The sequence below is a fragment of the Scomber japonicus genome, chromosome 1 (assembly GCF_027409825.1).
Source record: "Scomber japonicus isolate fScoJap1 chromosome 1, fScoJap1.pri, whole genome shotgun sequence".
Taxonomy (NCBI): domain Eukaryota; kingdom Metazoa; phylum Chordata; class Actinopteri; order Scombriformes; family Scombridae; genus Scomber; species Scomber japonicus.
Genome location: NC_070578.1, coordinates 36,973,394 through 36,998,548, shown reverse-complemented (window position 1 = coordinate 36,998,548; position 25,155 = coordinate 36,973,394). Strand labels below are relative to the sequence as shown.

The window sequence follows — 25,155 nt, the reverse complement described above, 5'->3', positions numbered from 1 at the left end:
GGTTTTTTTGTTTTTTAAATAAAAATGGTTTATTCTCTTTCAATATAGCTTTTGTTCAATCCATAGCAGAAAAGAGCCTCCATGTCACTCAGTGCTAATACCTGGAACTGGATCTCAGGTCACCGCCGTGTCGTAATGACGGACAAACGTCTGTACAGCACGACACCGGCTCGATAACGGATCCAACAGTCACTTTGCTCATTTTTAAAAACAGGTTGAGGGAGATGTTGGGAGGAAGAGGAGGATGAGGAAGGAGGAACAAGGTGGAGGAGGAAGAAGAGGAGGAAGAGGAGGAGGAGGAGGAGGGGAGTCAGATCTGATTTCAGACCCGATTCGTCTGTGACTCGGATCGAGCAGCGTTTAAAGATTCCCTGGGCTTTTTTGTTGGGATAAGTTTTTTAAATCCGTGCTTGTTTGTTTTTTGTTTTTTTATATGCTGCAAAAATTGACATCTTGCTCCAGTATGGCTGTTGATGTGGAGACAGAGGTTTCTGCCACGAAAAGGTCACAAGTTGAGGTAACAAAGATTCTTCCTGAACAGAGAGGAGAGAGAAAACACAGAGAAGTTAGAGTTAAAAAAAAATAAATACATATAGTACATCTATGTAAGTTTATTGTTGATAGACATCATATGCTCAGGAAGTTTAGTAATGTGGTTCACGCCTGGGCTATCAGATCTGAGTTACCACTGTGAGAAAGACGTCTGACTCTATTTAAACCTCACATAGCATCTTTGCCTCACATCTACAACCCTCCAGCGCCCTCTTGGGGACACTTTTGGTTTTTACTCTTCATGTTTTAAACCAGTAGTCAGGTTTTCCTCTCTGTAATGATTCCTCCTGTTCATACTGACTATTATAAGATCTCCTTCAAATGTGATTTCAGTGGAAATGATGGAGGACTAAATCCACATCTAAAAAGTCTCTGATCAGCTTCTATTGAGCTTCATCAGTGTGAGTTACTATAGTTACTATGGTAACAGTGTGAGTTAGTCATATCAAGTGATATCTGACACATTTACAGTCTTTTTAGCATCAGATTCCCTCTTAGTGTTTCCTGTTGAGCTGTGGTGGAAGTATAGTAACAAAAAGACTTTGCTACTAAAAACACTGTAACGCTGAAACATAGAAGATGAAGATTTGACTTATTTGGACGCTGATATTAGCTTCAGATTAAACTTTTAAATAGACTTTTCCACAGAAGGAGGACTGTGGGTTTAGTCCTCATCACTTCCATTATAAGTTTATTATGAAGGATCTTCTAATGGTCAGTATGAACAGGAGGAATCATTACAGCATGAAAAACAACTTTAATGTCCATTTGGGCTCCTGACTGAAGTTTTAAGACTGAGAACTTGTCCTTTAACCCTCCTGTCGTCCTCGAATCAAGGAAGGAAGGAAGGGAGGAAAAGAAAGAACGAAGGAAGGAAGGAAGGAAAGGAGGGAGGAAGGCAGGAAAAGAAAGAAGGACAGCAGGAAAGAAAGGAAGGAAGGATGGAGGAAAGAATGAAGAATGGCAGGAGGGAGGGAGGAAAAAGGAAGGAGAGAGAAAGGAAAATAAGAAGGAAGGAAGGACAGAGGAAAGAAGGAAGGGAGGAAGGTAGGGGGGAGGAAAGAAAGGGAGGGAGGGAGAGAGAAAGGAAAAGAAAGAAAGAGAGAAAGAGGGAGGAAGGGAAGGAAGGACAGATGGAAGGAAGGAATGAAAGAATGAAGGAAGGAAAGAAAGAAAGAGGGAGGAAGGGAAGGAAGGACAGATGGAAGGAAGGAATGAAAGAATGAAGGAAGGAAGGGAGGAAGGAAAGAAGGAACAGTCAAAACAGATGGGGTCAATTTGACCCGGGAGGACGACAGGAAGGTTAAGAAGAGGAGAGAATAATCACAGCGATGTTGAGACTCGGTGTGTGTTTACCTGCTCTCTGGTTATCATGTTGCATTCGAGCTGCTTATTGCCTTTGTGCCGTCTGTGTTGGCGTTTGCGTGTTCCTTCACCACTGGATCTAAAAAAGACAAAACGCTCACCGTCACTTTCATCTCCATCATCATCATCATCATCATCATCAGTAAAAAGGACAAATTCATTCACATTAACGACACACAGTCAGTTTATCTGGTAACAGCGGGGGGGTCAAACTCATTTTAGTTCAAGGGCCACATACAGCCAAATTTGATCTCATGTGGGCCGGACCAATAAAAACATGGAAGGATGGATGGACGGACGGACGGACAGAAGGAAGGAAAGAAAAGGGATTAGGAAGGTAAGGAAGGAGGGAAGGAAAGACAAAAGGAAGGAAGGAAGGAAGGAAAAGAAGATGAAGAAAAGATGGAAGGACGGAGGGAAGGAAACAAAGACGGAAAGAAGTAAGAAAGGAAAAGAATACAAGGAAGGAAGGAAAGGAAGGAAAAGGGATAAGGAAGGAAAGGAAGAAAGGAAAAGAAGACAAGGAAGGAAGGAAAAGAAGATGAAGGAAAGATGGAAGGAAGGAAGGACAGAGTGAAGGAAACAAAGAAGTAAGAAAGGGAGGAAGGAAAGAAGGACAGATGACAGAAGGGGAGAAAAGAAAAGAAGATGAAGGAAAGATGGAAGGAAGGAAGGACGGAGGGAAGGAAACAAAGAAGGAAAGAAGTAAGAAAGGGAGAAAGGAAAGAAGGACAGATGACAGGAGGGAAGGAAAGAAAAGAAGACAGGAAGGAAAGTGAGCCGGATTGGACGCCTTGGCGGGCCGGTTCTGGCCCACGGGTCTCATGTTTGACACCCCTGAAGTACAGTATGTCTGAAGGCTCCACATGTGTTTGTTTTATCAGGCTGTGATGGAAAGTCTCATCAGGTGTGGCATGTCTGCGTGGTGGTACGGCCATCTCTCTCTTCAAGTCAAGTCTAAACTTAACCGTCTGGTCCAGGCAGCAGTGAAAGTGAAAGTGAAAGGGAGGGCTGAAAACAAGAGTCTGTCCTCGGACTGGCACAGAGAGCTTCTTCCGATTCGGCCCACATCCTCAATCCAGAATACCAACTGTTACCATCCGGTGAACGTTACAGGACCCCCATATGCAAGTTTAACAGATTTAAGTATTCATTCATCCCTTCCTCCATTAGAATAATAAATAGTCAAATTGTCCCCGTCTGTTTTGACTGTTCCTTCTTCCTTCCTTCTGTCTGTCTGTCCTTCCTCCCTCCCTCCTTCCTTCCTTCTTTCCTCTGTCCTTCTTTCCTTCCTCCCTTCCTTCCTTCCTTCTTTCCTCTGTCCTTTCCTTCCTCCCTTCCTTCCTCTTTTCTTTTCTAACTCCCTCCTATCTTCTTTCCTTTCCGTCCTCCCTTCCTTCATTCCTTCTTTCCGTCTGTCCTTCCTTCCTCCCTCCATCTCTCTTTCTTTCCTTCCTCCCTTTTTTCCCCTGTCCTTCTTTCCTTCCTCCTTCTTTTCTTTTCTCCCTCACTCCTACCTTCTTGCCTCTGTCCTTCCTTTCCTTCCTCCCTTCCTTCTTTCCTTTCCTCCCTTCCTTCATTCATTCTTTCGTTCCTCCCTCCCTCCATCTCTCTTTCTTTCCTTCCTCCCTTTTTCCCCCCTGTCCTTCTTTCCTTCCCCCTTCTTTTCTTTTCTCCCTCACTCCTACCTTCTTGCCTCTGTCCTTCCTTTCCTTCCTCCCTTCCTTCTTTCCTTTCCTCCCTTCCTTCATTCATTCTTTCCTTCCTTCCTCCCTTCTTTCCCCTGTCCTTCTTTCCTTCCTTCTTCTTTTCTTTTCTCCCTCACTCCTACCTTCTTGCCTCTGTCCTTCCTTCCCTTCCTCCTTTCCTTCTTTCCTTTCCTCCCTTCCTTCATTCATTCTTTCCTTCCTTCCTCCCTCCATCTCTCTTTCTTTCCTTCCTTCCTTTCCTTCCTCCCTTCTTTCCTTTCATCCCTTCCATCATTCCTTCCTTCCATCTTTCTTTCCTTCCTTCCTCCCTCCCTCCCATCTTTCTTTCCTTCCTTCCTTCCTTGATGCGAGGACGACAGGAAGGTTAAAGTTTCTAACCAACTCTCACAACCTTTCCTCAGAAAGTTCCGCCATTGTTATTTCTTCTTCGTGTCTCACCAGAGCTACGTATCGAGTAGTTCATTAGAATAATAAATAGTCAAATTGTCCCCGTCTGTTTTGACTGTTCCTTCTGTCTGTCCTTCCTCCCTCCTTCCTTCCTTCCTCTGTCCTTCTTTCCTTCCTCCCTTCCTCTTTTCTTTTCTCACTCCCTCCTACCTTCTTTCCTTTCCGTCCTCCCTTCATTCTTTCCTTCCTTCCTCCCTCCCTCCATCTCTCTTTCTTTCCTTCCTTCCTTCCTTCTTCTTTTCTTTTCTCCCTCACTCCTACCTTCTTGCCTCCATCCTTCCTTTCCTTCCTCCCTTCCTTCCTTCTTTCCTTTCCTCCCTTCCATCATTCCTTCCTTCCATCTTTCTTTCTTTCCTTTCTTCCTTCCTTGATGCGAGGACAACAGGAAGGTTAAAGTTTCTAACCAACTCTCACAACCTTTCCTCAAAAAGTTCCTCCATTGTTATTTTTTCTTCATGTCTCACTAGAGCTACGTATCGAGTAGTCCATTAGAATAATAAATAAGATTTTGTAAACAGGGTGAGGTGCATTGCTGTCATGTTGATGCTGCTCTGATCGGTGTAACCCCCTGTGGGAATGTGCAATATGTGTACTTATTATATTTATGTATTCATTGAGTCAACAGCTAGCATTATATCACTTATTGTTGTGCAAATGTGCAACTTTACTTTTATTTCCTTTGTTCTTTTAACTATGGCGGCAGTGGTCTCAGCACTTAGAGCCCAAGACAAATTTACCTTCGGGGATTTAACGTTGAGCATAAATGGGCCTTAAGAAGATTTTTACGGAGGCAGTGAATGTTGAGGGAGGAATTTCGGTCGCAGCTTTACTCGCCGACTACAATTCACGTTCAGCGGTTTGTTGCTATGGTGACAGTCGTATAATTGACGTCATGTTCGACTTTCTGTGCCCAGGTTCGGAGCGATCACACTCGTCAAACAAACCTGGGGAAATGAGAACTATTTATTCTATTTTATTGTATTTGTTTTGATGTTTTCAATGTATCTTTTTTTTCTCCACTGTAACTTTTAATAAACCCTTTGTCTTATTCTCTCTTATTTTACTTCTTTATTTAATTATCTTATTTATTTATTTTACTTTGTATCATTCTTATTCTCTCTTGCATGCATAAGTCTCATTTTTTGTCTTCATTGTGATTCAAATAAAGTAAATTGAGAACATTTCGGAGTAGAAACGTCTGTGGTTTATAAATGAAAAGTTACTGGTGTATTCAAATAAACCTTTAAACCTTTACGGACATCAATAAGATAAATTCACGTACGAATTAATGAAAATAACGCCTCCCTCCCTCCAGCGTGTAAAGACCTTTATATCCTGGAGACTCAACTTAACTGCTGATTGATTTAATTCCCCTACACACATATTAACACAATCTAAAAACAATATGAATATAAATTAGTTAAAATACACAAAGATTAAAAAGGTCTATTCATATAATGAGTTGTTTTCCAGGTGCGACTCACAGAAGTACGGGTGCTGCATGGCCTCGGCTGCCGTCAGCCTCTGTTGGTGATCGTAGCGCAGCAGCTTGTCCAGCAGGTCCAGAGCCTCCGGACTCACCAGGTGCTGGTTCTCCGTCTGGATGAACTGCTCCCAACGCTTCCGTGTTTGTCTGGAAAACACACACAAGAATAACCCCGGCTTTTAATTACTTCTAGTTTTATTATATTATATAAGAATGGTTATATAATACAAGTAAAGTTATTATTATATTTGTTTTGATGTTTTAAAATGTTCTTTTATTATTATCGTGATCTGCTGTAATGTGCTGTTTCTACCACTAGGGGGCATAAACAAGTGTTTATGAATGAGGACAACAGGTCAAAGTTAAAGCAATGGTTCAGTTTATTTTATGCTGCTGCTTCGTAGCGCCTCCAACAATGAAGCTCAGTTTGAATACATTTAACCCTCCTGTTGTCCTCGAGTCAAGGAAGGAAAGGAGGAAGAAAGAAGGAAAGGAGGAAGGAAGGGAAGGGAGCATGGAGGAAAGAAGGAAGGAAAGGAGGAAGGAAGGGAAGAAAGAGGAAGGAAGGAGGGAGGGAGGAAAGGAAAAAAGGAAGGGAAGAAAGGAAAGGAGGTAGGAGGGTGGGAGGAGAAAGGAAAAGAAGAAAGAAGGACAGAGGAAAGAAGGGAGGGAGGAAGGAAGGAAGGGGGGAAGGAGGGTGGGAGGAGAAAGGAAAAGAAGGACAGAGGAAAGAAGGGAGGGAGGAAGGTGGGGGGAGGAAAGAAGGAGAGAGCAAGGAAAGAAGGAAGGAGAGAGGAAGGAAAGAAGGAAGGGAGGAAGGAAAGGAAGGATGGAGGAAAGAAGGCAGAAAGGGAGGAAGGAGGGTGGGAAGAGAAAGGAAAAGAGGAAAGAAGGAGAGAGGCAGGAAAGAAGGAGGGAGGGAGGAAGGAAAGGAAAGAAGGGAGGGAGGAAAGAAGGAAACGTTAAGTTTATCTTCCCCCCCGCCTCGCCGCTGATACTCACTGTCCCAGCAGGTCTTTGAAACGAGTGTCCAGTTCTATGTGATATTTGTGCAGGTAGCCGAAAAGCTCGTCGGTGCCCAGGACCTTAGCGATGCGCACCAGCTGGGACGGAAAACAGATAACAAGCAACATTTAATACACCAGTTATATTTATCTCATATTCATTTTATTACAATTATTAAATCTAATATGTCATTTAATACATCATACAAGCAGCAGGGAAGACAAAATATTAAAGAAATTAAAGACTTCTTAATACTTTAACCTTCCTGTTGTCCTCAGGTCAAGGAAGGACAGAAGGACGGACAGGAGCAAGGAAGGAAAGGAGGAAGGAGGAAAAGAGGAGGTGAGGAAGGAATCAAAGGAGTAAGCACAAAAAGAGGAAGAAATTTAGGAGAGAAGGAAGGGAGGAAGGAGGGAAGGAAGGAAGGAAGGAAAGGAGTAAGGAGGGAGGAAGGAAAGGAGTAAGGACGAAAAGAGGAAGAAATTTAGGAGAGAAGGAAAGGAGGAAGGAAGGAAGGAAGGAAGGATGGAAGGAAGGAAAGGAGTAAGGACAAAAAGAGGAAGGAAGGAAAGAAAGAAAGGAGGGATGGACGAAGGAAGCAAGGAAGGATGGAAGGTGGAGGGAGCAAAGAAAAAGGGGAGGAGGGGAAGAAGGAAGGAAGGAACAGTCAAAAGAGAGATGGGGTCAATTTGACCCGTGAGGAAGACGATAGGAGGATTAAGGAAGTTTTTTTTTATTTGAGTGCCAGCAACATGTTTTAATCTTCCATTGAGAGGAAGATGGATGAGTACGGGACGTTAGGTTACCTGGTCATAGTTACGTTACCTGGTCATAGTTACGTTACGTTACCTGGTCATAGTTACGTTACCTGGTCATAGTTACGTTACGTTACCTGGTCATAGTTACGTTACGTTACCTGGTCATAGTTACGTTACGTTACCTGGTCATAGTTGTCGTAGTTACGTTACCTGGTCATAGTTACGTTACGTTACCTGGTCATAGTTACGTTACGTTACCTGGTCATAGTTACGTTACGTTACCTGGTCATAGTTACGTTACCTGGTCATAGTTACGTTACGTTACCTGGTCATAGTTACGTTACGTTACCTGGTCATAGTTACGTTACGTTACCTGGTCATAGTTACGTTACGTTACCTGGTCATAGTTACGTTACCTGGTCATAGTTACGTTACGTTACCTGGTCATAGTTACGTTACGTTACGTTACCTGGTCATAGTTACGTTACGTTACCTGGTCATAGTTACGTTACGTTACCTGGTCATAGTTACGTTAGGTTACCTGGTCATAGTTACGTTACCTGGTCATAGTTACGTTACGTTACCTGGTCATAGTTACGTTACGTTAGGTTACCTGGTCATAGTTACGTTACCTGGTCATAGTTACGTTACGTTACCTGGTCATAGTTACGTTACGTTACCTGGTCATAGTTACGTTAGGTTACCTGGTCATAGTTACGTTACGTTACCTGGTCATAGTTACGTTACGTTACTTGGTCATAGTTACGTTACGTTACCTGGTCATAGTTACGTTATGTTACCTGGTCATAGTTACGTTACCTGGTCATAGTTACGTTACCTGGTCATAGTTACGTTACGTTACCTGGTCATAGTTACGTTACCTGGTCATAGTTACGTTACTTTACTTGGTCATAGTTACGTTACGTTACCTGGTCATAGTTACGTTACCTGGTCATAGTTACGTTAGGTTACCTGGTCATAGTTACGTTACGTTACCTGGTCATAGTTACGTTACGTTACCTGGTCATAGTTACGTTACGTTACTTGGTCATAGTTACGTTAGGTTACCTGATCATAGTTACGTTACGTTACTTGGTCATAGTTACGCTAGGTTACCTGATCATAGTTACGTTACGTTACCTGGTCATAGTTACGCTAGGTTACCTGATCATAGTTACGTTACGTTACCTGGTCATAGTTACGTTACGTTACCTGGTCATAGTTACGTTACGTTACTTGGTCATAGTTACGTTACGTTACCTGGTCATAGTTGTCCTGGCCGTGAAAAAAAGGTTCCTTCAGAAAGATCATGCTGGCCAACATACAGCCTAGACTCCACATGTCCAAACTATAGTCATACATCTGTAGAGGGGGGGGAAACAAAGGATGATGTCATAGAGTGAGGATGATGTCATACAGGGTTCCGGCAGCTTAATGCAAGTTCAATTCAAGACTTTTTTAATGTCACTTGAAATGAAATTGAAGACCAACAACAGAATCAAAACAAACGCGTCCTTGTTAGCATCTGCAACAAGCTGCTCTGAAATGTACGGGGCTATTCCAAACTTGCTGATGTAGGCCGTCTTGTCGGAACCGCACGCAAACGAGTGGGCATTATCAGAGTCTGGGAACATTGAGCGGAATAATGGCGCTTTTCCACTACACAGTTCCAGCACGACTCGGCTCGACTCGTTTTTTTTTACGTCTCCACTAGGGATAGTACCTGGTACCTGCTACTTTTTTAGTACCTGCTCTGCTGAGGTTCCAAGCGAGCCGAGCCGATACAAAATGTGACATCATCAGACTGCCGGCCGCTGATTGGTCAGAAGAGTTGTCGCTGGAAGAGTCATGAGCCGTTCCACACAAGAATCAAACCCGCCATTTTTAAATACCGGCAACAGCGTTACAGCGATTCGGTTTCTCTTCTCTTTGCTTTATGTGTGACAGAAAGACACATACAGCAGCAAGTACACCATCGCCTCCATGTCCTCCATTGTTTATGTGTTTGTGTCGCGTATAAAACGAAGTCACGGCAATTTTGCGGAGCCGTTGCTATGATGACCCCGCCCATGTTGAGTAGGTACTTCTCTGTAATGGAAAAGGTCGTTCCTGGAATCGAGTCGAGTCGTGCTGGAACTGTGTAGTGGAAAAAGCGCCATAAGTCTCCAACTCCCTCATTTGAGTTATATGACTGGTGTTTTGTCGCGGTGTTCAGACACCACAGTACCTCTGCTTTCAGCGTAGGGTTGGACCTGAACATTGTCCAGAGATTTGGTGCTGCTGTTCCGGTTGTTGATATCGGAGAAGGGGCTGGAGGCACGGTAGAGACGAGAGTGGAACAGAACTGGGAAATACCTGGCGTTTGTTGACAGCTTGATTTTGAGGCTTTGTGTTTCGCTCTGTGCACGTGGGACTCCACTGCCTTGATTCCCATCGTGCCGAGTTTAAAACATTTCTTGCACAAAATGCACTGTACCTCGTATAAAGTGCCTGGTACCGGTTTCAGGCATCCACAAAATTCTTTATTGGACAGCCAATTCTCATTAAATTTACACTTTCCCATACTGTGGCACTGCTACCGGAATGACGTGGGAGTTTGGGAGCCGCAAACGCATCACTGTTTTGTTGGTTCCGCTCTCGTGACTACTATTCGGCAAATTATTATTAAAAAATAAATAAATGTTACCGATTATTTTTAGAATTGAGACTAATTATACTGTCATAAAATCCTACTTACCATGTGTTAACATTTTTAAGACTTTTGAAAGATTGATTTATGACATTTTAATGCCAATTAAGGCCTTATTTTAAGATTAATGAATTCAATGCTTTTTAAGACTTTTTAAGGATCCGTGGGAACCATGAGTGAGGATGATGTCATACAGTGAGGATTATGATGATGATGATGATGATGATGATGGTGATTCAGATGAAGATAAAACACCAGGGAAGTGTTTGTGGTTCAGTACCTGATAGTCCACTAGCAGCTCCGGGCCTTTGAAATAGCGAGAGGCAACCCTCACGTTGTATTCCTGAGCGGGATGGTAAAATTCTGCCAAACCCCAATCTATAAGACGCAGCTGTGGAGAGAAAAAAAAAAACTAATTTAATATCTTTTTAAAGACCTTGACAGAGAAAATGTAGGTTACACTGCTTGAAATCCATCTGATATTAATATAAATATAAATATTAACAGGGATGTTTTTGTATCTCCATATAAAAATATAAGTAAAATCACATTTAGTAGTGTTTTTTAAAAAAGCATTTTAATTTGAAATTCAGTTTTTTTTTTTTATTACAATTTTCTGGGAATTGTTAATTTTGACAATACTCACACACTCACAGAGTCGGTTATATTTGTAATGAAAGCAGGCATCATCTTTAAAATTTAAGACTTACCATAGTTGAAAATAAGACTTTTTTTTTAAATGACCTTTTATTTTGAAAATCCTTCCTAAAGACTTAATCATCTGATATTAATATAAATGTAAATATTAACAGGGATGTTTTTGTGTCTCCATATAAAAATATACATAAAAATCACATTTAGTATAGTAGTGTTTTTTTTAAAAAGCATTTTAATTTGAAATTCAATTTTTTTTTAATTACAATTTGCTGGGAATTGTTAATTTTGACAATACTCTAAAAGAAGAAACTCTCTCACTCAAGCATCATCTTTAAAATTTAAGACTAACCATCGTTTAAAATAAGACTTTTTGACCTTTTATTCTGAAAATCCAATATAAGACTTAATGCATCAAACTGGTTTTACATCACAGAGTAAAAATGCTGCTATTCTTTTTTTATTCACTTTTTCTGAAGGAAAGAAAAATGTCAATTTCAGGAGTCAAATTGTCCAGTTAAATTTATATCAATGACTCATAACGACCAGATTAATACCATTTGTTGTTCTTGTAAGATTTAAATGTTCATTTATTTTTAAGATGTTTTGAAGATTATAGCTGAATTAGTTTGATTATAATATTAGTAGCATTTCAATCAATTTGAGTGCTGGTTAATGCTTTTATTTTGAAGGTACTGGGCAGCTTGGACAGACAGTATGAAGCGAGAGGGGCATGATATAAAGATTTTCGAAATTCAATATCAAAACTTGGGACTTTAAAATAGATGAGTAGAGATGAATAAAAGAAAACTAACCACCAAAAACTACCAAATGTGGCTCCATCTTTTCCCTGTGTAAGCTTTATTCCCTATAGATGCCTCAGTGGACGTTTGATTTTGAGTTATTTTATTTTCTTATTTTTTTTTATTTTATTTTGAAGGGACAAATTGCCACTACACCTACAGATGTATTTTCTTCCTTTCTCTATTATTCAGCACTTGTTAGACTTCTCTAAATAATAAAAATAGACCCAAACACTCATCATGTTGGTATTTCTCCTCCTTCAGTGTGTGAGAGGCTCGGCCGTACCTTTCTCATCTGGTGGTCGATCATCACGTTGTGCGGCTTCACGTCCCTGTGCATGATGCCCATACTGTGACAGTAGTCCAGAGCCTGCATAATTTGCATAATTTTTAACCAAAAGTAAGACTGAATGCTGCTGAAAATGTCAAATGGTGTAACCACATCATCATCACCTACAGTGTATTTAAGTGGACTTATACTAATAATGATCCTTCCTTCCTTCCTTCCTCCATCCCTCCTTCCTTCCTTCCTTCCTTCTTTCTCCCTTCCTCCCTCCTTTCCTTCCTTCATTCATTCATTCATTCCTTCCTCCCTCCCTCATTCATTCCTTCTCTTTCCCTTCCTTCCTCCCTCCTTTCCTTCCCTCCTTCCTACCTTCCTCTTTTCCTTTCTTTCTCCCTCCTTCCTTCCTTCCTTCCGTCCTTCCATCCTTTCTCCCTTCCTCCCTCCTTCTTTCCTTCCCTCCTTCCTCACTTCCTTCCTTCCTCCCACTCCTCCCTTCATTCATTCATTCCCTTCCTTCCTCCCTCCTTCTTTCCTTCCCTCCTTCCTACCTTCCTCTTTTCCTTTCTCCCTTCCTCCCTCCTTCTTTCCTTCCCTCCTTTCTTCCATCCCTCCTTCCTCACTTCCTTCCTTCCTCCCTCCCTCCCTTCATTCATTCATTCCCTTCCTTCCTCCCTCCTCCTTTCCTTCCCTCCTTCCTACCTTCCTCTTTTCCTTTCTCCCTTCCTCCCTCCTTCTTTCCTTCCCTCCTTTCTTCCATCCCTCCTTCCTCACTTCCTTCCTTCCTCCCTCCCTCCCTTCATTCATTCATTCCCTTCCTCCCTCCCTCCTTCTTTCCTTCCCTCCTTCCTACCTTCCTCTTTTCCTTTCTCCCTCCTTCCTTCCTTCCTCCCTCCCTCCCTCCCTCCCTTCCTTCCTCCCTCCTTCTTTCCTTCCCTCCTTCCTACCTTCCTCTTTTCCTTTCTCCCTCCTTCCTTCCTTCCTCCCTCCCTCCCTCCCTTCCTTCATTCCTTCCTTTGTCCATTCCTTCTCTTTTTCCCTTCCTTTCTCCCTCCTTCCTTCCTTCCTCCCTCCTTCCCTTCCTCCATTCCTTCTCTCTTTCCCTTCCTTTCTCCCTCCTTCCTTCCAGAAATTTGATGTGTGCAAGTTATTCATACTTCAAGTTATTTTCACATTTGAACCCCTTTAAATTTAAACTAAACCACATTAACACAGAAAAAACCTCATTGACCCAAATATAAGATAAAAAATGTTGAATAAAAACATTTAAATAAAATAAACAGAAGAAAAAGAAGAAGATGTTTTTTTACCTTGAGAAGCTCATACATGTAGTAACGGATATCATAGTCTGTCAGCTTCTGGTAAAGCTCCTGAGGGACAAATGGAAGACGTATGAAAAGTTGATCACATGACGTCAGCGGACATGTACTACAGTAACTGCCGGGTTATGCTTTGTATTAATGATGGATATCGATGCCTGGTGCATGGATGGTAAAACTCGCTGGTAGTAGTTCTGCGTGTATGAAACTTTTTCGGCCAAACTAACTAACAAAAAAAAAAAGTACCTTAAAATCTGTGTTATTGATGCACTCAAAGACAAGCGCTGGTGTTCTGGACTGCGAAGAGAGGACAAACACGAAGGCTTAAAAAACTCAGGTAGGTGGAGATCTTTATCATACACACACTAAGGCTGCTCAATTAATCGAAATTTGATCATGATTACGATTTAGGGGCCAAATGATCTCAAAACTAATAAAATCGAGGGGAAACGATTTTTAATAATAATGAGATAGGATTTTATTTTGAAAAGCTTAGACAGGAAGTGGCTGCAGCACCGTTAGTTTGACAGAAGCTGAAACACACGGTGAAATGTTTTTAACTGTAAATAAAAGTGCAGAGTTTCCAGCCTGCGTCAGACGATGCTGAGTTTACTGACTAATTATTAAAAACCAGGAAGTGATGTGTGAACTGTCGTCATGGTAACCCGCTCAGCTCTAATATCCCTGCACATTTTCTGCTGTGTGTTGCGTTAAGCGGCAGATAAGAGACTTTTTAATAATCGTAATTATGATTTTTTCCATAATCGAGCAGCCCTAATTTACACACACACACAGACACAGACACAGACACACACACACACACACACACACACACACACAGTTACAAGCATGGACTGGATTATAACTGCTGGCGTGCCGACATGCAGGAGGAGGAAGTGACCCCCCCCCCACTCACCACCGGGTCTTTGACGGTGTCCACGAGGCGGATGATGTTGGTCCCTCCGCGCAAGTTTTCAAGAATCTTAATTTCACGTTTGATCTTCTTCTTCTTGACGGGCTGCGGGAGAAAAAGTTTAAAACACAGCGAGGATCTGTTAATATACAGCAGGGAAAAGACCAAACTCTTCACTATCTAAGCTGTATTTGTAGTTGGTTGTTGCTTCTTTCTCCCTCCCTGTAATCATTCCTCCTGTTCATACTGACTATTAAAAGATCTGCTTCAAATGTGATTTCAATGTAAAGTGATGGAGGACTGAATCATTATAAAGTCTTTGATCAGCTTCTACTGAGCTTCATCAGTGTGAGTTACTATAGTTATTATAGTTACTATGGTAACAGTGTGAGTTAGTCATATCAAGTGATATCTGACACATTTACCTTTGTGTCGTCCTCCTGGGTCAAATTGACCCCATCTGTTTTGACTGTTCCTTCCTTCCTTCCTTCCTCCCTCCCTCCTTCCTACCTTCCTTCCCCCACTCCCTCCTCCCTTCCTTCCTCCTTTCTTTCCTTCTTCCTCCCTCCCTTCCTCCCTTCTGTCCTCCTTTCCTTCCCTCCTGCCTCCTTCCTCCCTTCCGTCCTCCTTCTTCCTTCTTTCTCCCTTCCTTCCTCCTTCCTCCCTTCCTAACTTCCTTCCTTGACTCGAGGACAACAGGAGGGTTAAATACATATTTTTTAGCACAGAAGGAGGACTGTGGGTTTAGTCCTCCATCACTTCCATTATAAGTTTATTATGAAGGATCTTCTAATGGTCAGTATGAGCAGGAGGAATCATTACAGCAAGAAAAACAACTTTAATGTTCATTTAGGCTCCTGACTGTTGGTTTAAGGCTGAGAACTCGTCCTTTAAGAAGAGGAGAGAATCTGTTTTTTAGCAAAAAGCTGACCATACTTGTGAAAACTATTGAATATAACTTTTTTAATTTAAATCTAGGAGAATCACAGAGCTGTTGAGATTCGGGGGAAACAACACTGTGTGGATTTACCATGAACTATAATCACCACAAACATTATAAACACATAAATAAGAAATAAAAAACTCACTTTGAGGATTTTCACCACCACTTTTTCATTGTTGGTCACATTTATGGCCTCGAATACTTCGCTGTACTTCCCTCGACCCAACTTACGCACCAGCTGATAGTTGTCTTGATTGCTGGAGAGAGAGAAAAAAGAGAAAAGAGAAAAAAAGAGTGGAAGAAAGAAGAAGAAGAGAGAAAATTCAATGTTTAATAAACATGTTTGGACTGTAGGAGAAGTTTCAGCCTTTTATATAACAATTATTATTATTAAAGGATGAGTTCAAACATTTTTTCAAGTGTGTGTTTTATATTCTGTTAAATCTGGCTTTCAATTGAATTTTATTTTAGGGAAGCAGCTCGCTAAATATTTTTAAAAGAAAGCTACAAACTAAAAGCTAACCTCTTCATTTTAGCCTTTAACAGCTTTTCTATCCGTCATCTTCACACTGATGCATTTCTTTTCATATGTTGTATTTTACATATTGTATTTATTCTATGATTTAGCTACTTGTACTATAATATTACGTACTACTTTTACTTGTTTAACATTGTTTAATGCTATTTTAATATGAAGCACTTGGTGTATGTAAAGCACTCTGAGCTGAAGTTCTTGTATGAATCATTATTATTATTATTATTATTATTATGCAACTAAGAAAACCTCCACTGACTAATCAGGTTTATTCGTGCACATTAAACTTCCTGCAGAACATCTATAATGTGATATAATGTTTGTCTTTTACCTCCAAACAGTTTTATTTAAAAGTCTCTGATCAGCTTCTATTGAGCTTCATTAGTGTGAGTTAGTCATATCAAGTGATATCTGACACATTTACAGTCTTAGTGTTTCCCTGTTGAGCTGTGGTGGTAAACTATCCATCAAAATGTCCCAGAGCTCAAGTTGACACATCTAAATGAAGTCCACAATCAAAAGATCTTCGTTTAAATATCACACAAGATCATCGAAGAACAAAAAAAGCTTCAAACTGAACCTGGAGACAAGAAATGGACTAAAAATGTAATCTCTATGTGTTTGTAACTGTATCTTCCTGTTCATGCATTTTAACTGTATATAGGTGATTTAAACACATTATAAAGTCTCTGATCAGCTTCTATTGAGCTTCATCAGTGTGAGTTACTATAGTTATTATAGTTACTATGGTAACAGTGTGAGTTACTATAGTTATTATAGTTACTATGGTAACAGTGTGAGTTAGTCATATCAAGTGATATCTGACACATTTACAGTCTTTTTAGCATCAGATTCCCTCTTAGTGTTTCCTTCCTTCCTTCCTCCCTCATGTCCTTCCCTTTTCCTTCCTTCCTCCCTCCCTCCCTCATTTCCTTCCCTCCTTTCCTTCCTTCCCTTCCTTCTTCCTTCCTCCCCCCTTTCCTCCCTCCCTCCTTTCCTTCCTCCTTCCCTTTACTCCCTCCTTTCCTTCCTTCCCTCATGTCCTTCCTTTTTCCTTCCCTTCAAGACCAACAGGAGGATCTGATCAGCTTCTATTGAGCTTCAACAGTGTGAGTTACTATAGTTATTATAGTTACTATGGTAACAGTGAGTTAGTCATATCAAGTGATATCTGACACATTTACAGTCTTTTTAGCATCAGATTCCCTCTTAGTGTTTCCTGTTGAGCTGTGGTGGAAGTATAGTAACAAAAAGACTTTGCTACTAAAAACACTGTAACGCTGAAACATAGAAGATGAAGATGAAGACTCATTTGGACGCTGAAGCTTCATATTAGCTTCAGATTAAACTTTTAAATCCTTTTTTTTTTAAAGCACAGGAGGAGGACAGTGGGTTTACCTCCAGTTTGGCACGTGTGCGTCATAGTCCCAGTATTCTCTGTTCTTCTGTGTGTTGACATCGGTGTAAACCCGAGCCTTGCTGCTGGCCGGCGTTGATCCGGGCATCGCTAGCTTTGAGGCTCCGTGTCGAGGACCTTGGCCTAACGCTGAATACCTCTCGGCCCGGTACTGGAAGGCGGAGCAGCGACTCTCCACGATATGCGGCTCTAAGACCTCTGTGCCGTGCTTACCATTGGCTTTGGCTGCTTGTGCTTTGTGATGAAAGGCGTCAGGCCGGTCTGACGCAGCTGCGGTGCAGACGGAGAGCGCGACGATGACGGAGTGCGTGAAGCCCCTGAGGAGGAAGTTAGGCAGGAAGGGATGAAGACCCGCCAGCTGCAGGAAGACAAGAGGAGAGGAGAGAGAGTTAGAGTTAGAGAGAGAGAGGAGGGAGAGAGTTAGAGAGAGAGAGTTAGAGAGAGAGGGGAGGGAGAGAGAGAGAGAGAGAGAGAGAGAGGGAGAGAGGGGAGGGAGAGAGAGAGGAGGAGAGAGGAAGAGGGAGAGAGAGAAAGAGGAAGAGAGAGAGAGAGAGAGAGAGAGAGAGAGAGAGAGAGAGAGAGAGAGAGAGAGAGAGAGAGAGAGAGAGAGAGAGAGAGAGAGAGAGAGAGAGAGAGAGAGAGGAGAGAAATGCAAATAAAAAGGATGCAACAACAGTGTAGATGGCTTCCAGACTACAACAGACCAGGTCCAGCTGTCAGACCTGGACTACATCATCAGGGAGACTCTTTAAACCCAGTTTCTAAGTCTGGGAAAATATTTTATTATGAGAACAGAATTTAGTGTGATTTCACTGCTTTTCTTCACTCTGAAAACACAACTTTTTAACACTCAGCAGTGTTTCCTCCCTCCACTCCGATATGTGGTGGATAAAAACTAGACTTTACCGATATCCGATCACGTCTTCTTTGTCCACGCTCCTTTTCTTAACCCTCCTGTTGTCCTCAAGTTAAGGAAGGAAAGGAGGAAGAAGGAAGAAAAGGAGGGAAGAAGGAAGGGAGGAAATGAAGGAAGGGAGGAAAGGAAGGAAGGATGGAAAGGAGGGAGGAAGGATGTGAGGAAATAAGGAAGGAAGGGAGGGAGAAGGAAAGGAGGGAGGGAGGAAAGGAAGAAGGAAGAGGAGAAAGGAAAGGAAGGAAGGACGGAGGAAATAAGGAAGGGATGGAGAAAGGAAAAGAGGAAGGCAGGAGGGACGGAGGAAAGGAGGGAGGGAGTGAGGAAGTAAGGGAGGAAAGGAAGAAGGAAGATAATAAAGGAAAGGAAGGAAGGATGGAGGCTATAAGGAAGGAAGGAAGGAAAGAAAGAGAGAAGGAGGGAGGGAGGAAGGACAGACAGAAGGAAGGAAGGGAGGAAAGAAGTAAAAGTCAAAACAGAAGGGGTCAATTTGACCTGGGAGGACTACACGAAGGTTGTGGTGTTGAAACATTTAGCAGATGCTTCCCCACGAGGTTCTTTAGTGTTTTATCTGTCTGCCCACAACACCCACATGTTTGTTTGAATCCGACAGCTCATGATTTAAGATTCAAAAAACTTTATTGTCCGTCACATCGTTTCAGCTCCAACATGTACGGCTGTGATTTGAGAAATTGAAGATTTGGAGTAAAGAAGGAGAAAAAGAAGTGAAATCCTGCTGCTATAGTTAGTTGATGTAGAAGCTTTGGTTGCTAAGGTGGTTGCTAAGGGCTGTGTTCCGTGGTTGCTAAGGTGGTTGCTAAAGGCTGTGTTCCGTGGTTGCTAAGGTGGTTGTTAAAGGCTGTGTTCCGTGGTTGCTAAGGTGGTTGCTAAAGGCTGTGTTCCGTTGTTGCTAAAGGCTGTGTTCCGTGGTTGCTAAGGTGGTTGCTAAGGGCTGTGTTCCGTGGTTGCTAAGGTGGTTGCTAAGGGCTGTGTTCCGTGGTTGCTAAAGGCTGTGTTCCGTTGTTGCTAAAGGCTGTGTTCCGTGGTTGCTAAGGTGGTTGCTAAAGGCTGTGTTCCGTGGTTGCTAAGGTGGTTGCTAAGGGCTGTGTTCCGTGGTTGCTAAGGTGGTTGCTAAAGGCTGTGTTCCGTGGTTGCTAAGGGGGGCCTTAAAGAGACAGGAGCTAAAACAGCGTGTTTCAGACAGAGGCTGAACTGAGCGGCTGCATAAAAGGACCAGTAGAAGATAAATAGGAGTTTTTAACTGGAAATCATGTAAATATATTCCAGTAGAGACACAGATTATTAATATAGAGCTGGAGATGAAACTTAATAGTCAGTCTTCAAAACTAACGGTCGGATTCAAACAAACATGTCGGTGGTGTGGAACTTCTTCAGAGTAAATGAGATAAAACACAAACCATCTGCAACCTATCCTTCCTTCCCTCCTTCCTTCCTTCTTCCTTCCATTCCTCCCGTCCTTCCTTTCCTCCCTTCCTTCTTTCTTTCCTTCCTTCCTTCCTTCCTTCCCTCTTTTTTTCCTCCCCCCTACCGTCCTCCTTCCCTTCTTTCCTCCCTTCCTTCTGTCCTTTCTTTCCTTCCTTCCTTCCTCCCTCCCTCCTTCCTCCCTTCCTTTCCTCCCTCCCTCCTTCCCCCCTACCTTCCTCCTTCCCTTCTTTCCTTCCTTCCTTCCCTCCTCCCTTCCTTCCTTCCTTACCTCCTTCCTCCCTCAGATAAAACACAAGCCATCTGCAATCTATGCAACGGGAGCATCTGCAAAAAGTTTCAACACGACAATGACAACATTGATCGGATCGGTGAATTAAGACATTACAGCCGATCTCACTAATTGCATAAAATGCCAAATATCAGCCGATCAAAACACTGACGGGGGGGGGGGGGGGGGGGGGGGGGGGGTTAGGGTTAGTAAATGTTGGTTTTGTTAGATGTGATTATGAGGTGGCCTTTTTGGAGATGACCAATCATCATTTAACCCTCCTGTCGTCCTCCCGGGTCAAATTGACCCCATCTGTTTTGACTGTTCCTTCCTTCCTTCTTCCATCCCCCTTTCTTCCTTCCTTCCCCTTTCTGTTCTCCCTCCCTCCTTCTCTCTTTCCTTCCTTCTTTCCTCTTTTCTTTTATCCCTCCCTCCTACCTTCCTTATTTCCTCCGTCTTACCTTCCTTCCTTCCTCCTTTCCGTCCTTCTTCCTCCCTCCTTTCCTTCCTTCCTTCTTCCCTCCCTCCTTCTTTCCTTTCCTTCCTCCCTCCCTCCCTCCTTCTTTCCTCCCTTCCTGCTTTCCTCTGTCCTTCTTTCCTTCCTCACTCCCTTCCTCTTTTCTTTTCTGGAACTAATAATTATTTTCATTATCAATTAACATGTCAATGATTTTCTTGATTAATGAGTCTATAAAATGTTAGTAAGCGTTTCCTAAAGCTCGAGCTGATGTTCTTAAATGTCTTGTTTTGTCCAGACACAAACAATCAACAACCAATAAACACATTTAATAATTTATTTCTTTAAATGATTAATCAATTATTAAAATAGTTGTCCTCTTCTGCTAATCGACTACTCTGTTAAACTTAATGTTGCAGCTCTAATCTGTCATTTCCATAGCAAGACTAAATTATTATGCAGACTGCAGTCTAAACGATAATACTTAATGGTTTAATTAATCATTTTACCAATAAAATATCCAAAAATGTAAGGAAAAACCCAAAGATATTAGTTTAATAACATGTATGACAAAGAAAAGCATCAAATCCTCACATTTGAGAAGCTGCAGCCTGCAAATTTTGGGCTTTTCATCTAGAAAAAATATATCAAATATCAATAATAGCTGCCAATAATTGACTAATCGTTGCAGCTCTGCTAAAAAATATTGATTTATTGATAATAATAAAAAATTATCCAACAACTATTCTGATAATCAAAAAATGATTTTATTCCATTAACTATTAAAGTGATTAAATTATTGTATTATTGTTGTTGTCGTTATCATCATGACCATTTCATGTCATTATAGGTATCATTCATGACTACTAATATAATTACGTCTTATAATTGGGGATGATGAATAGAGGAATTATGTTTTATGTTTAGTTTTTTCTCTCGTTTTTCTTTCATTTCTTCATTTGTCTTTGACTGGTGCATGTCTTTCATTTTGTCTTTTTTTTAATTTACATGTTCGAAATAAACTAAATAAAAATAAAATTAAAATAAGTCATTTTATTTTTAAGGATAAATACTAAATACATGCTGGTTGAAGCTTGTAAAATGTGCCAAAGTGTTAAATAGGTGATAGAAAAGTCACATTTTGCTGCTTTTCTTACATTTGAACCAACATCTGGATGACAGAAAAACACAATATATTTAAGATCTGTCACATTTGTCCCACACTGGTGTAAAATATCTCGCATGCAGAATAAAACACTAGTTTAACAGATGTTACGTTCAATTTCGTCTCCCTATCAGAATCAGCTCTTTTATCAATACTATTAATGATCATTTCTGTCACGACACAGGCTCCCAAAGGCCATTTCCACCCACCAAAAACCTAATATTTTACCAAACAACTATTCTGATAATCAAATTATGATTTTGTAATTTTATTTATAGGGGGAAAATACTAAACACGTGCTGGTTGCATCTTGTTAAATGTGCTGAAGTGTCAGATTAGTGACAGAAAAAGTCAAATGTTGCTGTTTTTCCTTACATCTAAACCAACATCTGGATAAAAAAACCCCAATGCATTTAAAGATTGGTCAAATCTGTCCCACACTGGTGTAAAATATAACATCCAATAAAACACTAGCCTAACAGGTGTTACGTTATATTTCGTCTCCCTGTCAGAATCAGCTCTTTTATCAATACTATTAATGATGATTTCTGTCCCCGGGGCCATTTCCACCCACCAAAACCTACTGTTATACAAACCTAAAAACCATGTTAACATTATACACACATTTATACACATTATTTACTAATTCCTATAAAGCTATCTCCAAATTAAAACCTCTAATTCCTTCATCTTTTCCGACCCCTGCACACAGCTAGCTTAATAACCTAGCTTCACTTAGCATGAATAAAAACATCAAACTCATAAAAAAGAAAGCAGCAAGATACATAAATATATACATTGTTAGATTCGTATGATTGTGTACATTGAACATGTGTCGATAAAACACAGTTAATCCCAGTAGAAATAGTGAAATAGTGAAATGTTTAAGGGTTAAAGTTAGCCGGCTAACCTCGTCTTAGCTCCGCAGCAGCAGCCTCCTCTTCCTCACTGTTCCCTCCTCTTCCTCCTCTCAGGGTTAGAGATACTGTGTGTGTGATGATGTCTAATTAATCCAAATTAGATATGGTGGTGGTGAGACATCTAGCAGCAGAGGTTTTTAGGTTTTATAGCAAAGAAAACAGGAGGGTCTTCCTTTCTGCGGTAAACATCACCCGGAAGTGAATCAAATAGCTCGGTGACCTGAAAATCCATAACCGGCTAATGATCGATTAATAACCGACTGTGACGTGAAATAACACAATGATGGAAAGTAACTGAGATAATTTTGAGGTACTTGTGGTTTACCTTAATATTTATATGTTATGCTATTTAATACTTACACTCCACATAAGTACTGCAGTATTATGAGTGATGTAGTATGCAGTATTACAGTAAAAGTACTACAGTATTATGAGTGATGTAGTATGCAGTATTACAGTAAAAGTACTGCAGTATTATGAGTGATGTAGTATGCAGTATTACAGTAAAAGTACTGCAGTATTATGAGTGATGTAGTATGCAGTATTACAGTAAAAGTACTGCAGTATTATGAGTGATGTAGTATGCAGTATTACAGTAAAAGTACTGCAGTATTATGAGTGATGTAGTATGCAGTATTACAGTTAAAGTACTGCAGTATTATGAGTGATGTAGTATGCAGTATTACAGTAAAAGTACTGCAGTATTATGAGTGATGTAGTATGCAGTATTACAGTAAAAGTACTGCAGTATTATGAGTGATGTAGTATGCAGTATTACAGTAAAAGTACTGCAGTATTATGAGTGATGTAGTATGCAGTATTACAGTAAAAGTACTGCAGTATTATAGTGATGTAGTATGCAGTATTACAGTAAAAGTACTGCAGTATTATGAGTGATGTAGTATGCAGTATTACAGTTAAAGTACTGCAGTATTATGAGTGATGTAGTATGCAGTATTACAGTAAAAGTACTGCAGTATTATGAGTGATGTAGTATGCAGTATTACAGTAAAAGTACTGCAGTATTATGAGTGATGTAGTATGCAGTATTACAGTAAAAGTACTGCAGTATTATGAGTGATGTAGTATGCAGTATTACAGTAAAAGTACTGCAGTATTATGAGTCATGTAGTATGCAGTATTACAGTAAAAGTACTGCAGTATTATGAGTCATGTAGTATGCAGTATTACAGTAAAAGTACTGCAGTATTATAGTGATGTAGTATGCAGTATTACAGTAAAAGTAGTGATATATTATTATATATGACATCATTAGATTATTAATAGTGAAGCATCAGTGTTAGAGCAGCATGGTACTGTTGCAGCTGCTGGAGGTGGAGCTAGTTTATACTACTTTATATACGGTTAGCTAGTTTATACTACTTTATATACAGTTAGCTAGTTTATACTACTTTATATACAGTTAGCTAGTTTACACTACTTTATAGACAGTTAGCTAGTTTACACTACTTTATATACAGTTAGCTAGTTTACACTACTTTATATACAGTTAGCTAGTTTATACTACTTTATATACAGTTAGCTAGTTTATACTACTTTATATACAGTTAGCTAGTTTATACTACTTTATATACAGTTAGCTAGATTACACTACTTTATATACAGTTAGCTAGTTTATCTTACTTTATATACAGTTAGCTAGTTTATACTACTTTATATACAGTTAGCTAGATTACACTACTTTATATATAGTTAGCTAGTTTACACTACTTTATATACAGTTAGCTAGTTTATACTACTTTATATACAGTTAGCTAGATTACACTACTTTATATACAGTTAGCTAGTTTACACTACTTTATATACAGTTAGCTAGTTTATACTACTTTATATACAGTTAGCTAGTTTATACTACTTTATATACAGTTAGCTAGTTTACACTACTTTATATACAGTTAGCTAGTTTATACTACTTTATATACAGTTAGCTGGTTTAGTCCAGTGGTTCCCAACCTAGGGGTGGGGCCCCTCCAAAGGGTCAGCAGATAAATGTGAGGGCTGGTGAGATGATTAATGGGAGAGGAAAGAAGAAAAAACAAAGTTCTGATACACAAATGTTGTGTTTTCAGTTTTTGGACTTTTTCTCTAATCTTTGATTTTTGCTGAAATATTGGATCATTTGAACATTTACTGAAATAAAACCATATGAGGGATTTAGAGGGAAATATTGTACTTTCTACTCCACTACTATTTGACAGCTTTAGTTACTTTTCAGATGAAGATTTGACACAATGGATAATATAACAAGCTTTTAAAATACAACACATCGTTAAAGATGAAACCAGCTTCCTCTCTCTTAAAAAGTCTTCCTCGTGGCTCTTGCAGTCTTGTTTTGTATTTGCATTTTAAATTTGATAATGAGGCCAAATGATCAAATATGTGGTTAATGTGTAGCAGACACACAGAGCTCTACACCTTCTGGACCAGATCAGGGCAGAGCTGGACTGTGCTGGTACTGCTCCGGGTTGTTTTGTACCCATCTGTAGAAACTCCCAGAAGACTCTCAGCTCTTTTAAATCTGAAGCCTGATAATACCTCACACTGCACTGTAACCTTTATCTTCTCCTGTTGTATCTGTCTTATTCTACTTTAGCTTAATTTTACCCCTCCTGTTGTCTTCAGGTCAAGGAAGGACAGGAAGAAGGGAGGAAGGGAGGAAGGAAAGGAAGGAAGGAAAGAAAGGAGCAAGGAGGAAACGAGGAAGGAAGGAAGGAAGGAAATGAGTCAGGAGGAAAGGAGGAAGGAAGGAAGAAAAGGAGTAAGGAGGGAGGGAGGGAGGAAGGAAGGAAGGAAGGAAAGGAGGGAGGAAGGAAAGAAGGAACGAAGGAAGGAAAGGAAAGGAGTAAGGAGAGAGGGAGGAAGGCGGAAGGAAGGAGGGAAGGAAGGAAAGGAGGAAGGAAGGAAGAAAAGGAGGAAAAGAGGAAAGAAGGAAGGAAGGAAGGAAAGGAGTAAGGAGAGAGGGAGGAAAGGAGGACGGAAGGAGGGAAGGAAAGGAGTAAGGATGCAATGAGGAAAGAAGTATGGAAGGAAGGGAAGAACTAAGGAAAAATTAAAGAAAGAGGGAGGAAGGAAGGAACAGTCAAAAAG

At 40.6% G+C, this 25,155-nt stretch overlaps 1 protein-coding gene across 1 annotated transcript; it reads right to left on the bottom strand.

Annotated features, from left to right (window-relative positions):
• LOC128354993 (casein kinase II subunit alpha'-like) lies at positions 1-22,229 on the bottom strand. The gene is made up of 13 exons (XM_053315131.1): positions 22,038-22,229; positions 16,860-17,236; positions 15,072-15,183; positions 13,987-14,088; positions 13,317-13,367; positions 13,062-13,121; positions 11,755-11,838; positions 10,292-10,402; positions 8,583-8,684; positions 6,562-6,662; positions 5,558-5,706; positions 1,909-1,996; positions 1-533 (listed from the first exon to the last, which is right to left on the bottom strand). Exons 2-12 carry the CDS (start codon positions 16,964-16,966, stop codon positions 1,923-1,925), a joined length of 1,053 nt encoding a protein of 350 aa, XP_053171106.1. The 5' UTR covers positions 16,967-17,236; positions 22,038-22,229; the 3' UTR covers positions 1-533; positions 1,909-1,922.
• Between the last annotated feature and the right edge of the window lie 2,926 nt (positions 22,230-25,155).

Bases quoted from the DNA above. Each gene is read 5' to 3' on its own strand.
- LOC128354993 (XM_053315131.1), bottom strand. From the start codon at position 16,966: ATGCCCGGATCAACGCCGGCCAGCAGCAAGGCTCGGGTTTACACCGAT. The intron at 6,663-8,582 runs GTAACGTAACGT...TTTCCGTCCCAG, and splicing joins GCCAGGACAACTATGACCAG to CTGGTGCGCATCGCTAAGGT. The intron at 1,997-5,557 runs GTGAGTCGCACC...TGTCTTTTTTAG, and splicing joins CATGCAGCACCCGTACTTCT to ATCCAGTGGTGAAGGAACAC.